The sequence below is a fragment of the Pelecanus crispus genome, chromosome 9 (genome assembly GCF_030463565.1).
Source record: "Pelecanus crispus isolate bPelCri1 chromosome 9, bPelCri1.pri, whole genome shotgun sequence".
NCBI lineage: Eukaryota > Metazoa > Chordata > Aves > Pelecaniformes > Pelecanidae > Pelecanus > Pelecanus crispus.
Genome location: NC_134651.1, coordinates 19496842 through 19516644, shown reverse-complemented (window position 1 = coordinate 19516644; position 19803 = coordinate 19496842). Strand labels below are relative to the sequence as shown.

The following is a 19803-nucleotide window of genomic DNA, read 5'->3' as shown; positions in this document are numbered from 1 at the left end:
TGGATTTTATTTCCTTGAGAAGATGACAGGAATGGGGAACAGCTATGGAAGAGAAACAAGCCTATGGAAAGAAACTAAAATGTGTTCTCAGCAGCTTTTTATTGTGTTGTCTAACTGCAAAGCTCTTAAGTGTTCAAAAGCCTTTACCCCTTAGCAGACTATGGGGATTTAAAAAAAAAAAAATTGTTTGTCCTGGAATGTGGGTGCCTCTAGGCATCCTGGAACACACTCTGGTTTTAACAGTTAAACTGTACAAATATTGGTGTTTTAAAACTGAATGTTAGTGTACTATCCCATTTTAGCCAATTGATTTAATCAAACCGAGGAAAATGGAACATATTAGATACTTAATTAAGCCTTTACTGTGCAGTCCATTAATTTAGAAAGCTAAAAATCCATCCCCTCCTAGTACAGTACATCCTATAGCACAATATGTCAAGAGTCCCTCATGACACAGAAAGACACAATACACCTTGGTTTTGCTTTGCTCCTTGCTCAGTTGTGGAACGGACATGTGCTGTTTCTGTAGAGTTTGTATATCTTTGCTCATTTTATTCAGTGATGTTTGGAAATCAGAGCGTTAGACAAACCACTGCTTATTTCAACTGGAATAAAACAAAAATGCTGAACAGGTGAACTTTGTTAACCCAATTCAAGAAGCCAATCAAACAGGCTTGGTGTCATCTCTCTGCCTTCCTCACTGAGCTTGCAGTACTGCACCACGGCATGAAAGATATCCCCCACTTTCCAGGACTTCCGTTGAACTAATTGCACAACATCTAAAAACTAAATAGAAAAGCAAAAAAAAACACACTTAGGATTTAGTTAACATTTTGCTAAGGTTTTGTTAAATGAATACATGCAAACTGCTGTAAGACCATCCTTTGTAAATGTGCTGCTGTACAAGGGAGTGGACGCAGTTCACCGCACAGCACCGTAAAGGTTCTTTCCATTTATAAAATTTCATTTCGGAACTTCCGTAGTTTGCCAAAAACTGGTCAGATCTCATGACGTTTTCTAAATCAGTTTTCTCGTCAATTATTTCTTATTTATTGCAATGAAAGTAGTGACAGTCAGCTTGATAAAGGATCACAACTTTCCTCATTATCGACAATTCACTGTCAAAATAATGGAAGCGTGGCTATCCATATTAAAGAAAACCAAAAATCCCTCTTCATTACCATTAGCTATATTTTAATTTATATTTAATTTTCTGTATTTCCACATATACATCCCGCAGTATTTTAAATATGAACATAGTACTGGTGAGAGGGAATTCTGGGTAAACTTATGTCACATGAAGACAATTGCCACAATTGTGGTTGAATCACAGAAAGGATCTATATTTGATTTTTTTTTTTAACTTCCAGATAAACCAGAGGTTAAATATATGTTCTTAAGCAGCTGTAAAAAATCCTGAATTTTGTCCACTTTGTACTTAATAATGGGCTTCATGGTGTCATACATCTGGTCCCCTTTTTTTTCTGAAGCACACAAATGAAAATCAAAGCTTTTCATTTCTTTGAATTTCATAATCAATATCTAATTAGCTTGCTCCTTCTACGTTTCCAGCTTCAAACCACACAAGAAAATATTGTGTGCGTCTAGTTAGTGTAGCTGTTTGCTATTTACATACTGAAGCCTAAACTTTTAATATGTATTTTAATGATATTTAATAGGCACGCGATTTCCAAGAGCACTGTTGTAGGCAGGATGTGCTTCATTATTCTCTAGTGTATTTTTGCAATTGAATTAACTGTTTGCCAAAGCACATGGGTAAAGCTGACAGCTGTTTCTTTAATTAGATGCAATTTGGACTGTTGCTGCTGAATGCATTTTAAATTATGTTTATGATTCCTAAATGCATGTACTCAAGAAAATCAAACAATATCTCTACTACTCAAAATGATCTTCCCATAGACATTATTTTAAAAGACCAAAATACTGATTTGTAACACTTTTCATTAATTGATTTGAATAGCGTGACACTTTTTGTAAGCCTTAAGGTTTGAGCCATTCTTGCTGACCTTGGAAAAGGGTCTGTTTTGGTTATTCCTGAAACGTTGTGGGTGGCATGCGGTGCTGTCTGCAACGGAGCACTAACTGATCATTCAGGAACAGTAACAGCCTGCACATCTTGTGGCCATTTTGGACCTCAGTGTTGCTCTTGGTGCTCTGGCTTGGACTAATACCTCGGAAGGTTTCTCAGTTCTGGTAGTCTTGTGTCTGTCTGCCTCTTTTGGAAACAGATTTCTGCTTTCAAAATGGTGGTTGGCAGAGGCTAAGCTACACCTGAGCAGGAGCAAAAGGGTACTGGCACACATAACACTTTTTTATTGCTAAGCCAGGGGAGGTGCTTCATAATTTCCATACAATGATGCAAAATATTTCAATCAGTCAGACTGATTTTCCAAGTAACAGATGTGTGACTGCAAACATGGCTCCACTGGAAGCACTGGCTGGTCACTGCCTGGGCTAAAACTGTGTCTCAGGGTAGTAACAATACAAGGATATGCCTACACAGATAGGTCCGTCCTGCCTATCCTCTGAACTTTTGATCAGCTCTGGTGCAGAAGACTTGTAGTGTTGGTATGTGAGACACTGAACCTGAACTAATGTAGGTTATCTTTATTTTGCAGTTAGTCTCTTCTGTACATTTGAGCAGTGGGTCCATTCCTTGATGAGCAGCAATCTTTTTCTACCAGCACAAAGTGACTATGAAGCCAGTGCATTTGGCCATGGTCAGTCTCGCATAAACATAGGAGGCACTGTCAGGCCCCCGTGGTACTCTGCTGTATCCCCGGCTGTAGCAATTTACGAACAGCCATGCACACATTCAGACCTGCCTGAGGCTGCCCTAATCAGTGTTGCAGGCCAGGTGGAACCTGCATAAGGACTAAGGAACTTCAAAGCTGAAAATCTTAAGCACAACTTGTCTCACATCATAGTCAGCTCCTACCGTCGCCAGGTAGCAGAACTTCGTATGTGCGAGGTCTACACTCAAGTGATTTTTATTTTTCAAGCTACATGTTTAAACTCCATGTAAGCCACCTGTAACCCTTCAAATGCAGCCACATAAAGGACTTGTTCTGTTAATTCTGCCTTAGGCATTGATACCTAATGCATCATTGATATGAAAAAGTGAACAGATTCATCAAAGCATGTTATAGAGGCTTTGGAGAAGGTCTCATGGTAATACTATTTTTTTGTGCCATGGACATAATACTAAATGTCTTCTTTCACATACCTTAAATTCTCACAGATCTAATCCTCTCCTCCCTCTCTGTAATAAACAGTAGCATTACCATCTTGCTGTAATGAAGATGTTTTTGCATCAGCTTTTAAGCTCAGTAACTTCAATACATCATAACTGGTACTGTGATTGAAGTGAATTAATAGTATGCCCAATTCTGTAAATACTACCTTTTCAATTCTGTTTTCCTGAGATTTCTTAAAATAGATGGTTGGAATTCCAAGTTCAGAAGCAGCTATCCACTGCAGGGTGGCTCGCAGCTCCGCGTCAGGACACTCTGGTTCCAGATCAAAGTTTATCACCAGTAGGTCCTTTTGACAATTGGCAGTTCCCACTGAAAGCCCAGAAGTACTTTCTGGAAAAATAATCCCAACAGTTACTGTGCAATTACTTGTGTTAACTTCAGACTGTATGCTTTAATTCGATACGGTTCAACTTACCCTCTGTATTTTCTGTCTGTTCTTTAAGGAAAACCTTTTCTTCTACTAATTCACTTAGAAACAAACAACAACAAAGCTTATTAGTGATATTTAGGAACAGTCTATAACATTGCTTCATGATGGATAAACTTCTCCCTCAATGTAAGACCTAGAAAACTGCAAGAAAAAAGTTACATAGGATGAAATAATAAAATGCAGAATATATTTCAATTATTTAATCTGTAAATCAGGAAAAGCTACAGAAATTTCAGCGTTATTCCCATAATAGGATGAAGTACTTGTACTGGTTGCACTGTGTATTACATTTCAGCAGGATCTGTGTAATGACAAGCAAATGATATTGTGGTGAGACACAGCAAGTCTCATAACCTGGGGGGAAATACTGAACTTCCAAGGTCTGCGTTTTGCAGGGCTATACTCCCAGGCCAAATCTTTTTGAGTCCTGCTTTCTAGTTTAATCTTTCGTAGTTAAATACAATCATAACTATCAATGACTTCAGCTGCTGCTGGTTTTAAATATATTAGCTGTTTGGATAAAGAAATTCTGTTTACACCTTGCAAAAATTTCCAAAGATCTTCATGTCTTATGTACCATCTCTTTCCTGTTAAACTACACAAACCAAACTCCTGGCATGTGGTCACTGCTTCAGTTCCCATTTCTGAACACAATATCCATGCTTGTGTACATGTGGCAGGAGACTGCAAATTCACTATTGATGTCACAGCTATTGCATTTGTTTCATCGCTCCTGGAGGGATAGAACTTACAGTACACGTTTCCAGACTGTCCTGTTCTGTTCTCAATCAGGGGGAACGCTGCAAGTGTAAGATTTTGTTTCTAGCATGGGAAGACACTACTTTTACCACTCTCATTCACAGGATTTCAGAATCTCCCCCAAGGCTTCAAAGAATCAAGATTATATATACTCGTGCAGTAGTTACTGCAAGATGTGAGAGGAAAGAATGGCAGCATGCAACATATGGTTTGTCATGACTTAGAATCATAGGTGCTTAATAACTTCCCATCAGATTTTTTTCCAGTTTTCTGTTTGAACAGCAGATGTATTCTGTGCCTTGACTTTTATTTGTGAAAGTACAAACTTCTCATGCCTATTGGCTAACACCTGAGAATAGCCCCTGAAAGCTAACAAGGGGAGCCAGAAATTTATCCCTTTGGTCCTCGGAAACATAAGGGAGAGGGGTCATCTTTAGGAACGTCTGTAGGAGGCATCACTGCCTACTGTGACGATGGGAATATTTTAACAAGGTTAGTCTCTGAATCATCAGCTGAGAGAGAAGGCATGGAACTCTACAGATATATGAAAGCCCAGATTTCTCCCCCAAAAGAGCCTCTTGAAAGTGGGATAGTTGTAATATAGTCTGGTAATGAGCTGTGAAGATTTTCTGATGTCAGTGACTTCACAAAGTTCCCATGTTCAATGCGTGATGTACAGTCCATACACTTCTGCAGTGGCCGTACCCTGACTGCATCGTGACATTCACCAGCTGGCAGGTTATACCAGGTTTCAGGGTACCAGAATCTTTAGGCAGGTACTTGCACATCTCTCCGATAATTTTATTGCATGCTCAGTAGAAACATGCCCAGAAACAGTAGGTAAAATGTACTTTGGGCCAAATTATTATTATTCTTGAAAAGAATACTACCATATTTTTTTTTCTTTGACTTTAATTGATCCTTATTTGGTTGACCTGGGTTGCTATTACAGTAAAGATGTGATAATATTTGAAGTTATTCGGAGAAGAAAGTTCACACAATGGGAAACCGATACCACAGAAAACGGTCCTTAGGCAGAGCGGTTGGTGGATCCATATTCTCTTGAGAGATCCACCTGAGAAGGCTTTCCTGTAATCTTTCACTGTCTAGTGCTGTCACTCTGCACAGACGACTCCATGTGCTTTTTTCTAAAACTAACGGCAGGCTCAGCAGCAGGTGCAAAGCAGGGCTTGGCACATTTTAGATGGTGTAAATGATTTGCAGTTAAAATTAGACTAAACATCAAGTCTCACTTCAGTGACTACTTACTTAATCATAGGAGAAGATGGCACGTTCTCCTGATAAATTTCCAGGTCCATAATGCCAAGACTGCTAGTTGTACTGCTGTTGCCATTGCTGACAAAGCAAAAGTTTAAATATTAGCGCCAAGCTGCACTGAACATGTCTCCATACATCTTTTTTTAATTTATTTATGTACAAAGCAAAGTGAGGAGGCTGCCCCCTGTTATGCAGAGTTCCACAAAATCAGTTGTGCTCACCAAGTGTTCCCAGAATGAAGCACACTGATCTGCTCGAAATAACAAGGCTTTTATTAAAATAGTTCTAGATGAAGCACGAATCAAGTGACACTGTCAACGGGAGGAAAAAAAAAATAGTGAACTATCTTCTTGTGAATGGCTTATGCAACGAACATCTGGCCTCAAACAAAAAAGCTAGTCTGCATGAGTCCTTAAAAGGAAGGATTATCAGGTACAGAGATGTGCTGGGAAAAAACTGCAGAGATTTAGATACCTCTGAATGTTGTGAGTTACAGAAAGACATTTGGTTGCCCATCATACTACTTACCTGCTGGGTGACTCCATGCCTGTAACCAGCAGCAGTTTCAGTGTATTACATCATACCCCAAATACTACCAGGGATCTGATGGAACCCACAGGTACAGTGATGGCCCCTTATGTTTCTGACTACTCTGAAAGACTGACATTTTAACTAAAGACAGTGCTCACTGGGACCAGCAATACATAGAAGAGTTCTCTTTGGCTTCTTCACAAGAATGAAGTCTTACATCTGAGAATATTTGGAAAAAATAGTACCAGTTCAGTTTATAACATCATTATAAATTTGACAGTGAATGTTTATGCAGATATTGTAATAGGCTGATGAACAGGTTGTGAATTTGCTGGCTGCAAGTCAGTTAGCACAAACAAGTTCTGTGTGGCGAGTCAACTTGAACCACTTAATTTTTACTGGGAGACCAACTAATAGTATTTTTCCTTATGTTAGAAGGACTGACTAGACAGTTCCTTTCCCCATCAGGTTTTTCTGAGTCAGCATCAGCACGCCATGCATTCAGACTTGCTGTAGCAATTTCTGTTTCAATGCAGAGCCAAAAGGCACAATACCTTAGCTCTCTCAGACCAAGGACTTTGTTAAAGGTTGATACTCTAATAACGGGATGAATGTTCACCCATACTGACAGACAAGTTTTGTTCAGTATTTTTTCACCTAGCCAACGGTGCTCTCTGACAGAGCCTCTTTCTCTTCCCTGCTTCATTACCTTACTGTCTTCCCTCTTTGTCATCTTAATACCCGGGAGAAAGATGTAATTACTTGACAATATTTAAAAACCTAATCTAAAAGCGTGTGAAGGAAAAGCCTTGCTCAGTTTGAATCATGAAAGGGCTGAAGTCAAACTAACATCACTTTAGGGACTAGATAACATCTTTAAACACATGTCCTGACTTGGACAGGAACAAAAAGCAGTACATTGCAATGGGAGCTCTGGAATTTATGCCTACTCAGGGGGAACTCGGTCATCCTTTGTTGATCTGCTCCGCTGTGCCAGTCTAAGCAGATCAGGGCTCTGTCTATCTCTGCTGTCAGTGCACAGATACCCAGTGGGAATAGCAGTCTCATCGATCTCAGCTAAGGAGATGCTAAAATAAACGTTATGCAAATAGTAGCAAATTAATAAAAGGAAAGACTCTAGCAATTAACTTGTCTGGTGACCCTTTCATTGTAGAACTGAGGCACTTGAGTGGTGCAAAGAACTTTTTTTGTCTGAATCTAGCAGCCCACCAATAATAAAAGACCTGGCTGAGAACCAGAATGTGGCTAATTTTTTTCCCTTTTTTAAAAATAAAGAGATGAACTCTCATTAGGCTTTCTTTACAGTATTCTGAATAAAACTCGAGCTGTTGACTCTCATTCCTGATGCATGGTAGTCAAATCATTGGCTTGGTTGACTAGACCATATTGTATACTGAGAACAGACAATATGTGTACCTCAGGGATCGCTCGCTGAGTTGTAAGTAGCTACTTGTGTCATCAGGATTGTCCTCATCGTTAGCTAGCTGGGACCAGCTGCCAGTGCTTTCTTCACTGCTGCTGAGATGGTTTGGAAATTCTTCAGCTGTTTTTGTCTCTCCTATGATTTCAGCATCCGGTCTGTTCTGAGAACTGTTGCTGGTAGGGTGATAAGGAAGGCACACTGATATTGTAATATAGGCAAACAAAGTAGTGCCACCAATCTTCAGGCAGTGCTGCTCATTAAAGTCAGCCAAGCTGCAAAATCATACACATGCAAGAGACTGGACAATTCACACACAAAGTTCAGTCGAACATAAGGTCTGAGATGCTCTTAAAAAAGGATCTTCTTATGACTGCTACAAATAAGCACAAAACAAAGTAAGCCTTATATTGAAATATGCATAGAAAAGGTTTAACTTGTACAAAAAGATTTTACATGTACAAAAAGAACTGCTCACTGCATAGGCCTATTGCTTAACGCACTTCAGTCAATCAGTGGTTGAAATATGTGATATATATTAGTGAAGAATGACAGCATTTCTTGGAAATATATATTGGCACTAAATTCCTGTCGTACTAATGGGTGAATAAGTTTCTTGCCAGGATTTTCTACTCTGCTAGCACTGTAGATCCAAAAGCAGTCTAGAAGTAAAAGTAGGAAAGTATTGTGGGTTGTGAATCACAAATGACTCTTAGCCTTTTGTGGTTTTTAGGATCTTTGCTGCTTAGGTTGGGGAAGGACAAAGTATTCTTTTTTTCTAGGTAGCAGCAGGTAGTCAGAAACCAGACTGAGTATGGAGCCCAGACTGAGTTTAGAAAACACAGGGTTAAGGATAAAAAGCTTTATAATTCTGCAGACTTGACACGTCTCACACACACACACACACACATACATATTTATATAACATATATATACATTCCCACAAACAAAAAATAAAAAGTATATTTACAGTAACTTTTCAGAGCCAAACCGGACTTTGTGAGACTTACCATGGGACTTTTGATATGCAGGCAGAAAGGTATATAATCATCCAAACCTCCCTCTTTTTGGATGATAAGAAAGAATTCATTATGTCACTGCAGTGCCAGAATAACAATTAAAGCAAAACTGTAGTTTGGTTATATTTACTGGATGGTCTGCATTTGCAACTTTGTGATTAAAACAATGTAGTGTGTACTGACAACCTTCTGCAGGATCCCTCTAGAGAAGTTCTTGCCTTCAGTCTGTAGTTATGGCTGAGGTGCCCTGTCTTCAGTTAGAGCAAGAGATCACCCCAAAATTCTATTGCTCTCAAGTAATTAGCTTGATTAAGAATATACTGAGACAATATCATTGTGGATATCTCCTTTTGCCATGCTCTCACTCTCAGGACAACTGAGATGTTGCTGCATTAATGCTGGATGCTGGAGAGAGAGGCAGCCTCCTGTACAGGGAGAAAGGGACTTGTTTGCCTGGGGGCCTCTGCTCCACCAGGCAGTCAACATCTGTCAAGTAACTATGCCTCTCATCCCTGACCCCTCAGGTACAAAACTCATCATCTGTAGTAACACAAAGGCACTAAGCAGCCAGGTCACAGGGTAGTGGTGTTATTCAGATTTTTAATACAAGGCAGATAGCACCTAATACTTGGTCCAAACACGAGAGATTTTGGTGGGCATTGTTACTTGGCACTGTAGGTTTTGTTTGATTCATTGTGCAATTACATCTCAGACTAGCGATGCTTTGAACTGACAGTTCCCTACTTCTGAACAGTCCGTTGGAACGGTTCCTGTGTATCTGTAACAGGACTGGGTCTGTTGCACTGCCTACGTACAAGAAACAATTCTTTTTTCTTGCTGAATACCTTTTCCCCAGGCCTGCACAGCTTTTTTTTTTTTTTTTTCCCCTTCCTAATTGACTATATGTCTGCTTGATATTTTGCCTGGAGTCCTATGTGTCTGTATCTACACTAGCAAGTAATTTCATGCTGTAGGAGTGGATCAAAGCAATTGGTGCTAACGCTTTTATATCTACATTATATGTATTTTTAGGTTTTTACTTCAGCCTAGACTTGGTCCAGACAGCCATGCCACAAGTGGTTCAAATCCATGTGAAGAACCACTGGAAGCTTTGCCTTCCCAGTAGGGGTACGAGCACATCTGGTACACACTTGTGCAGCTTCTGGTTGAGATTTTTTTAAAAGAAATCTGCATTGCATGCTGCAAAAAGAGCCAATGCATGGAAGTTGAGACAAGTTGATTCGGAACTGTACTGCATCACTGAACCAAAATGCTCATGTAGGTGTAGCCCCTCGTTACTAATTCTGCCCTACCAATCCTATTGCTATAAACTTCCCATAGCCACTTCGGAAATTCTGCATCAAAACCAGAGGAAACGTTGTTATTAAAGGGCTCATAAACTGTGCAAAAATAATTTCATTTTCAAACAGTCAAGATTCCAAGTAGGTAGATTTCTAAATGTACCTTATTAAAAGCAGGTTGTGTTCAATGGAAGAGGAGGGTTAGTGGGGGAGAGTCAGAATGAAAGAATAGCGACACTATGATAATGATCCACCTAATTGCTACCATATACAGGAAAGTACATGCTTTCTCACTTCAAGCAGAGCTTCGTCAAAAGCCAAAACAGAGCACTGCCTAGAATAAAATGAGCTACAAAATGGTTTCTAACACTAGCACCTGCACTCTTTCTAGCACTCTGAGATAATGGGGTGCTGCAATGCTCCAAGTGACTGGCAGTTTAGATACCACTAAAGTAACAGATATGATTAAGAAGTGTAGTTAAAAATAGGCAATGCCTTGAGAGAGAGCCTTGCTTTTAACTTCACAGCATCCACAGCAACCCTCTACATTTGTGCTGCACTCTCATACTGGGCTTACACTTTGCCTTAACTAAAGCAAGTTTCAGATTTCTCAACAAAAGGAGTACAGCTGTAAGGAGAGGGTGGCGAGCTGTGGCATAAACTCCATGAAATGAAATTAGAATAAAATGAAATTTTATTCTTTTCTCTATCTAAGACTACTAGAGAAGTCTTGAACCAAAGGAAGTAAGGGGTGCTTTTAATTACTATTTTATTTCCTCCACTAAAGAATTTTCATTACTCGTAGCTCCAGACTGTAAACACAAAGCTGAACTTCAAGTTTTTGGAAGTCTGGTCTTGTTTCCAGGTACACAAAGCATTAGTTATATGAACAAGCATAGCAGAGAACTACAGTTCAAATTCTGCTATCTTCTGTTTTATACTAAAACTGATTTTTTTTTTTTTTTTTTTAAATTATCAGCCAGTGCTAAATGAAAGTTCAAACGTTGTCCATCTTTCCTGTCTTGACTATGGACGACTTAAATATCTGTAGAAGGAAAACTTACTTGTCCGTGCAGTATTAGATTTGAATCTCAGAACCATAGTATTGCCACACTCAATGTGAGTTTGCTCCAGAAATAGGCACTGTGATATATGACTGGGTGATTTTATGCCTGTAGTCAGAACTTAACCTGTTTATTTCTTTAAAACTACTTCTCTTCTTATCTTCTTCATTTATCAAAGTAATTTTTACTAGGAAATTAAAACAAACACCAAAGCAATGTGCTGATTTGCTGTTTCGTCACTTACTTATTTAGTAGGGAACTGGAAACTGTGTGTTTCCCATCAAAAGCTTCTGGAGGGTTTTCTTTGTTTTGATGCTCCTTTCCAGAAGGGTCACATGAAGTTAAGGACTCTGAGTCTTTATCTGGCTCATCTCGTTGATCGGTTTCTATCTGAATTAAAGGCACTTCCCTGTGCTGACCTGCAGGGAGGCATCCAGGGCTCTTCATGTGCTCTTTTTTCTCATCCAAATTTACTCCATCCCTTTTGGGTTTTGACTGAATCTGAGTTGCACTTTGGGGATGTTTGCTTTCCAGCACATGTTCTCGGCTTGTATAATCAAAGGAATCCTGCTGGACAACAATTAAATTTTTACCACTTTCAACAATATTTGCAGCCAGTCTGTTTGCATATTGTTCCACATGTGGTGGGGAATCACTGTGAAACTTGTCTGCCTCTGCAGCCTCTGCTTCATCTGCTATGATTTTGTTCTTGCGCATTAGAGATTCAATAGAACTTGCCCATGTCTCGTGAATCAACATATCTGTTATCTGGTCAGTCTTACATCTTTGGTACAGGCATGAGTCAGACTTGCAAAGACCTGAAGAAGCCATGGTACTGACTGGCTGTACACTTAGGGAATCTTGGTGATGGTGTGCAAATCCATCTAATGAATTTGCCTTAATGGGGACGTTAACTGTTAGCCTAGAGCCTGATGATCTGCTGTCGGGCATTGATGACTGCCTAAAGCAAAAAGGTGATCGTAGAGAGGGTGGTAGCAAACTGCCGCACCAGTCCTTTGAATTCCGAGGGGAAGACACATTATCTTTATTTTCCTTTTCTATTTCTTTTAGCATATACCTATAAAATTCTTCTGTTATGCTTTCTGTGCTGGACTGTTTGGATGGACAACTTGGTCTTACATTAAGATGACCATTTTTCTTGGCTACCTGTTGCAAAGCAGAAGTTAAGATGTTGTTTGCATTTTTACCTGCATAGTAATCCAGTAATAAATCAAACCCTCTTCCTTCATTTTCCATCTGGTTCACCATAAATCTTGAAAATTCATCTGTAATGCTTTCACAACTAGACTGCTTTGAGACAGAACTTGTCTGGCTCACGGTCTGACCAAAGGTGTTCATTAGGCTTAGGGTACTGAAACAGGCTTTGGAATCCAAGTCCTCCTCCGGTATGCTCTCGCAGCTTGAGGCCTTGGCTCGGCTCCATCTGTCACAGTGCAGCCTATTCCTGGGGTGGTTTGGACCTTGCCAGATGCTATCAACCATGGAGAGTTCGGTCAGGTTCATGATCTTGGCAGCCACTTCATTTGCAAAGATATTGACTGAATCTGGTGTGTCCTCAAGGTTTATAGATTCATCTACTACTCGATTCATCAATCTTTCCTTTAGCTCAGGATGCTCATCTGTTTTTCTTTTGATCTCACTAAGTCTAGGTGCCCTGTGCTTCCGAACAACTGAACCATTAGCATGGGTTTCCTTTTTCCTTTTCATGGTTCTGCATGATAAACCCTGGGTCACCAGATATTCATTGCCTCTCTTCCATGCACAGAACCAGGGTTGCTTTCCATTTGAATTTTCAAGACAAATGGCAGCTATTTCTGTTGCCATAGAGACAACTGTTTCTGCCAATTCTTCTGCAAAATCTGTTATACAATATTTGTCCCTTGAATGTTTCACCTGTAGCACAGGCTGAGAAGGAAGTAAGACATGATTTCCTAATAAAGACAAGCTAACCTGGACATCATTATTTAGCACAGCATCACACTTATGCTTGGCCTGGTTTTCTGCATTCATGGTGGCACTGGAAGACAGCTGTTCTTGAACACCATGCCTGCATTCATTATTTGCAAAGGTGTTTTCCCTGTCTGAAAATGATCTGTAGTCTTTCTTCTTCTGATGATTGTTACTCTGATTTGGGGATTTGTAACAGTCTCGTGTGGTTCTTTTCAGGTATCTTTTCTTGGGAGATGTTTTGGAAACAAGTGCGTTATGCCCTGTAGCTCTACTTGTTGATTCTGAATTCAGTGTGGCACTTTCCTTGCTATTTACATCTTTCATATTACTTTTCCTAGTGTTTGTGACATTTCCAAGATCTTTGCTAGCACTAGTGCTGTAGGATGTACCAAATGGCTTAACAGCAGAGTGACCAAAGGGGCTGTGTGAAGTTTCACGTGCTGTTGCCTGTGTTGACCATCCTTCTGCTCTTGTTACTTTCTCCGCTATTGTGCCCTCGGAAAAGAGAGGAGAACACTCTTCAACTTGTCTTATGTCATTCATCTTCTGGCAAGTGAAATATATGACATTAAAAAGCAACTCGTTTGCAGTCTCCATGAAAATGTCTTGTGTACTTGAGCCGTTTTCTGAATGGGGGTGTAGCTGTCTCTTCTTCCTAACCTCTTCAATAGAATGTCGTAGAATAATATTGGATAAGTTTTGCGCCAGTTCATCCCTGATTACTTCATCAGCATGTCGAATCCGTGGCCTTGCTGCTGTTTCAATAATTTTTCCATTTATGGATTCCATAAAATGCCCTACATTTTTGTATGTGTTGGGTTTTGTCAAAAGTATTGACGCCTCTTTGAGAAGTGCCTCTGCAATGTTATCATTTAGCTTCTCCATGCTGCTTCCTATAGCTATGCTACAATGAAGAGTAATGGCTGCAGAAGTCTGAGCAGCAGACAGAAGTCCACTCGAAGTTGCAGGGTACTTCTCTTCCTTCGTTTCCCCTAGACCACACACGGCTACAGCACTTGCTACTTGAGTCATGCCACACAGCGCAGATGGAAATGAATATTCTGTGCCAGCACGGGCATCAAGTAGCTCTGAAGATGCTGTGTGTAGCTCTTCATTATCAACTGCTCTGCTTTTAGAGTCTGTGGCTTCTTGATCCCGTCTGAATTTTTCTGCAGCCTGGGGACTGGAAATGGTTCCAATAACAGTGGCTGCACAAGCCAGAGCCACTTCCAGCGCACTTTGGGTGTGTCCGTTTGAATGTTCTTCCTCAAAGTAATCCGAAACCTCAGCAGAACTTTCTGATTCAGTCCAGTGGCACAGGTTGGGGAAGGCAGACCCTGGCCAGTCAGATATATTCTCAGAACTGTCTGGACTTTGCACTATGACAATCTTTGGAAGTTCATTCCACGATCGGGAAGCAGATACATCTTCTGACTTACAGGAGCTTCCTACGGAGATGCTGACTGCAGCCTCCTCACTACAAGTGGGTTGAGACTGTGACAGTCTAATGAACGCATCTTGCAGAACAGATTCTGCTAAATTTGTGGCATACTGACCTGTAGCTGCCCGCTCATTTTGTGAGGGAGGATCAGTTTTCCTGACACCTGCACAATCCTCTCCATCTGTCTTACTGTTGTGTTTCACTGTTGGGTCACACAGAGGCCCCAGCTGCTCTTTAGCCATTTTGGTTAAAGATACATCTTCTAACATGTGTGCTGAGCAGGAATTTTCAACCTCACTAGTCAAATTAGTAGTACTAAAGGAAGAAGTAGCTCTTCCAGCTAATTCCTTCTGCCACAGTATTTCCTGGTCTGACTTATCTTCAGGTTGCAAGATGCCATCTTCAGCCACAACATTCACAGCTTCAGTGACTCTAGTAGTTGTGTTATCTTTATTAATGCAGTTCCCTTCAAGAATGAACGGCAACCTGGCTTTTCGGTAGTGGAGATTTTCAAATCCCTTTCCTTTATTTTTTTTGACATCCGAAGCTGCTTCTGAAACATTTAATTTTTCATGACCTATTAAAAGAAAAACAAGAAATTAGTTTTTGCAGAGTACCCCGTAACTTTAAAAAGAAAATGGCTGCACAACTGTGTAACGTATTACTGCTCTGTAAAACTACTGCACAACCATGTATCTTTGTCTTTGAACAACGATTTAAAAATATGAATGGCTTGTCCATTTTCTAAATTGCAAATAAATATATGCATGAATTAACATCAAGTGCAATTTCTGTGAGCATTGCCATGGCTGTTTTGCAATTTCTGTGAGCATTGCCATGGCTGTTTTGCAGTACGAACAATAGCAGAATTATGCTCAGTCCCGTTGCTTTTACCAGTTTTATATTCATCAGCCTCGTTGTCATCCTCGAGGTGCTCAGATGCTGTGAGGAAATCTTCTTCTATTGAGGACACTGAGCAGTTTGTGTCATCCTCGGGCTTTAAGACATGAGCTATCTGCAGCTGTCTCTCCTGAACGAGCTCAAGTCCAATCAGAAACTTGTTTATTTCAAAAATGATGCAGCTTGCGCTGTTTTTCCTGTCCCCCCTCGCACACTGAACCAAGCAGACATCTGCCAGCCAAGGACACTAGAGGGGAAAAGAATCTCAAATAGTTATTTAATTAAAAAATAAAACTTATTTTAAGCTTCCCTCTCTATAAATATCTCAGGAATGTTCTGTTGCAAAGATGCAATACAATTTGTCATTTAGATGTTTGTAACACAGTGTGCAGTTACATATATGACAAAACAAGACTGCTTGGACTGACAGCTTTTGTTATACAAGTGTTTTAGTAGAGAACCCAGCTGTATCACAGGGGCATCTTTATTTTGTTGACATTAGCAAGTTGTTTGTTTTCAATCAACTACTTCTTTTAATGACAGAGACTTCTTTGCTTTTAGCCATCTGACATTAATGGCCTTATACCACCCGGCATTACCTGTCTCTTGAGGGAAGTGTTTGTGGGCATGAATTCCTTTTCAGGATAATTTCTGTTGCAAAGCTTGTTTGAAGGCAGCCCTGTAAATACTGGCTGGCGAGATTGTTAAGAGCAGGTCACCTTTAGATGTTCCTACAGACTGTTTCAAAATAGTGTTTTATTTTGTTTCTTTGCTCTTCTTCCTCTCATTCCTTATTTGCCCAAAGCCTCATTATTTCAGACCAGTATAACCTCCCACTGGAAGTAGGGCTCCACTGCACACTGTGCTGAGCCTTTCTATAAAACTGTCTTACCCAGAGAAGCTGTACAATTAAGTTGAAAGTTGGACAGAATTGAGAGAGGGGAACTCTGCTTATCCTCATTTTATTGATAATGTAACTGTTGGATATTTATACAACCACAGAGCTAAGTTGATATCTCTGCATGGGACCACGTTTGTGGTATGGATGTACTCTGAAGCAAAGCCAAGCTTTTGCAGCCTGTGATCTTGTGCTTTAACTCCAGGCCCCCAGGAAGGAGCCAGCTTGAGTGGAACCACCTCTGGATCAAGGTGGTAGATTTTAAGCTGTGCAAAAGATGTCCTGGACCCCCTGTGTGTTTGCACAGTATCTAGCATAATGTAACCCCATCCTAGATCTTTTGTCTTTGAATGTGAATGCAAAGCACATATCTAGTAATAAAGGGAGCGGGATGAGTATTATGTTGGAATAACACGTTTTATTAGCCTGCTCTTCCTTTCCACCTAAAAAATGTGCCTGAACAAAAAACCAGAAAAATTAGTGTGTTAAAAGTAAAACAGAAGAGATAGATGTTTTTTTTTTTTTTAACTAGCTGCTAAGAAATTGTTGCTGAATCAGACTTGAGCATACACTGTATTGTGAAAATTGTTATTAAAAACAGATGCAGCCTTAGAATAAACATTCTGCTGTTTCAGTTTGCAGGGTTGCACTTGTGAAACAGGCTGAGGGGGAACAGAATAAAAATCCTTGTATGAAAACTACGCAAGTCTCTTTACAAATGAAATTCTCTGGAACGCCAAACAAATGTAAGGACGAACATAGCATGTGCTTATCTGGCCAATAAATCTCACCCAGTCTCAATGGAAAGCTTTACTCATAAGACAGAAATTTAGGTTAGTTCTCATTTGTCTCTTGCCTGCACTATCTCTGAGAAGGCTGCCAGTCTCATTGGCTGCAGTCTTTTGGAGATGGGGATGACTTGGGTACTTGAGTCTTCTTGTTTGGGCCTCGAAACACCCTTGTGTGTATTGCAGCAGCTTCCCCCCCAGGGAAGTGGCGTTTGGAGCTCCACTGCTCCCACCACAGGCTTGTGCTCTTATTTTTTAAAATCTTTCTAAATTCAGCTATTAGTCAGAAGTGGCAAGAAAGCTCAATAAGCAGGCAATTTCTCTCTTTAAAGGTCAGATTATTGGTATAACATAAAATTCAATGATCTTTGCAATACAACTGTTCCACAAAGACTTCTGTACACAAGTTAATTTTAGTGAAAAAAAGTTTTCTGCTTTTTTTTTTTCCCCCCTGCAGCAGATAAAACTGGAGATACTCGTTCATGTTTTAAGTTTGCTGAGGGAGTTTTGTACTCCAGGAAAACTCTGCAGTTTTAATGAAGTTGTTCCCAATTCATGCTTGGCCAAATGCCATCAGAATCAGGATGAAAAATACTGAAGTATTTTTCATTCTTTTTCTTTACACAAATATGAACAGGCATAAAGTATAATAAAAATGGAAAGGAAGAAAAAGCTTTGCATTAAAATAAGGAGTTAAGCTTCTGAAACTTGTGTATTAAAATGCCTTTAAGCCAATGTTATTGTTTGCTTCCTCTCTCTATGTGGTGCCAGTAAAAGGAATTATTGGCCTCCAGATCACAGTTAGGGAACATTTCATTGGCAATAATGGGAGTGAAGCAAGTTAGAATGCTAACTTTGCCTTTAGCTCCTTTAAATGTTAAGTTTTAATTAATGCATTAATTACTTTTTAAGTTGACAAGCAAAATGAGGAATCAGCTCTGATACGGTTAATGTAGCTTGGTATTTTCCATTGTCACATTCAGGCTTACAGTAGCCTCTAGGATCTTCAAGTCCTATCATCAGCTCTTTCCGAGGTGCATGCGTGGGAGAAGATGGATTGGGAACAAAAGTGGGAAGTAGCAAGACTTCATTTGAAAAGGAGTCTGTAGGAGCTGTGCCCTGATCTAGCTATGTGCACAGAAAAATTGTTACATCTTTCCTTTCCCCACTCTGTGCTGCCCTTCTGACTCCTGCTACTCTTGAAATCTGGGCTTATGAATAATCTCTGCCACCAATGCCTGCCTTCCCTAAAGGATCAACTGCTAATATGGCTTAAAGCATTATCAGCTGTAACCCAGGCATCCACTGGATCTAGAGGGAACAGCAGGATCTCTCTCCTATCTCTGTGTCACTCCCCCTGCCACACTTAACAGATTTTTGTTAGACAGATTTATTTTTTATGTTTGCAAACTCCCACTCATCTCTTAAACTGGTGCAAGGTCTTTGCTTTCAGCTTCTTTTTTTCCATTTTCCAAATTCCATCCTTCACAGGTGTGATGTGATTCTTAAAGATGAGTTTGATTCCTACCTGGGGAACTTCATAATCAGCCTGAAGGTTTCCTGATGATAATCCGCTCAGCAGGACTATTTCATTTTCCTTTGGTGGCTGCACATTCATCGAACTGATTAGTTTGGGGAGATTTGGAGAGACGCTGATCAACCTCTGTAGTATGAAAGATAGAGTTTGCTCTCAGGTAATGAAGTCTGAGTTGCACAGTTACTCATAAATATCAAAATGAAATACTACTTGTAAGCATCCCTTTAGAAAGCTTACTTCAACTTACTACTTTGAGTTGATTAAAAATAGAACTGGCAGCATTAAAATGCACATTCTTTCTTTTGAACCACCAGGCAAGACAACAGTGACAGCATAAAATTCTGCACAACTGTCCAGGACAATCTGTCATTCCTTACGTTGTCATGTGCTAAACAGCTTGATTGTATTTGTGCATCTAAATGTTTGGCCTTCCTATTACGAGTGAGTTCCCAAGAGACTGAGAACACTGTGTCTGTTATTGTCTAAAACAGAAAAGATTCAATAAGTGTGGTAATGAGAACAGGGCAAATCTTCCGCTTTTCCTCCAGGCACATGACAAGCAAGAAACCGAAGGGAAAGTTAGACAGAAATTGCTGATCAAATTGATACAATACTAAACCTGGAATAACAGAAGTATTTAATACACAGATGAAATATGTATTTGCTAGAGCCAAAAGTGGTAACAGTCACAACATCAGTGATGCTATGTAACATAGGAGATTTGTATTGCGATACTGCTAGGAGTCCCCAGTGACGTGCAGGAGACATTTGTGCTCATTCGTGTACAAAGGCCAGACCAAAAGGACAATATGTACTCTAAGAGTGCTTGCAATCCTTTTCTGCCAAGGATCTCGGTGTGCTTGCTTTATGAACAGGGAATCAAAGATGTCACCTTAGAGGGAGTAAATACCACCTCCATTTTATGCACTAACACAGCCCATCAAATGGCAAAGCCATTAAGGGAATGCAGATCTCGGGCACCCAGCCATATGCTTCAGTTACTGTGCAATTCAATGATACTTCACTTTTTCCTTTTCATCTTCAAAATAATAAGCTTGCAGTACTGTTATTAGTACTGAATTAGATATAATAAAACTTTCTGGTTTAGCAAATATAATTCAATTTTGGGGAACAATTCACTTTTCTGTAGACTGATCTTCAGATGAG

At 39.9% G+C, this 19803-nt stretch overlaps 1 protein-coding gene across 1 annotated transcript in view; it reads right to left on the bottom strand.

Moving 5' to 3' along the window:
• Window positions 1–642: 642 nt before the first annotated feature.
• The window catches only part of SPHKAP (SPHK1 interactor, AKAP domain containing), a 53274-nt gene continuing 34113 nt past the window's right edge, over window positions 643–19803 (bottom strand). The window contains exons 4-10 of the mRNA XM_009484314.2: window positions 18628–18762; window positions 15408–15660; window positions 11346–15090; window positions 7714–7992; window positions 3694–3746; window positions 3424–3608; window positions 643–786 (exon numbers count right to left, since the gene is read on the bottom strand). Of these exons, the coding sequence (XP_009482589.1) occupies window positions 643–786; window positions 3424–3608; window positions 3694–3746; window positions 7714–7992; window positions 11346–15090; window positions 15408–15660; window positions 18628–18762 (4794 nt within the window). The remainder of the gene's footprint in view (window positions 787–3423; window positions 3609–3693; window positions 3747–7713; window positions 7993–11345; window positions 15091–15407; window positions 15661–18627; window positions 18763–19803) is intronic.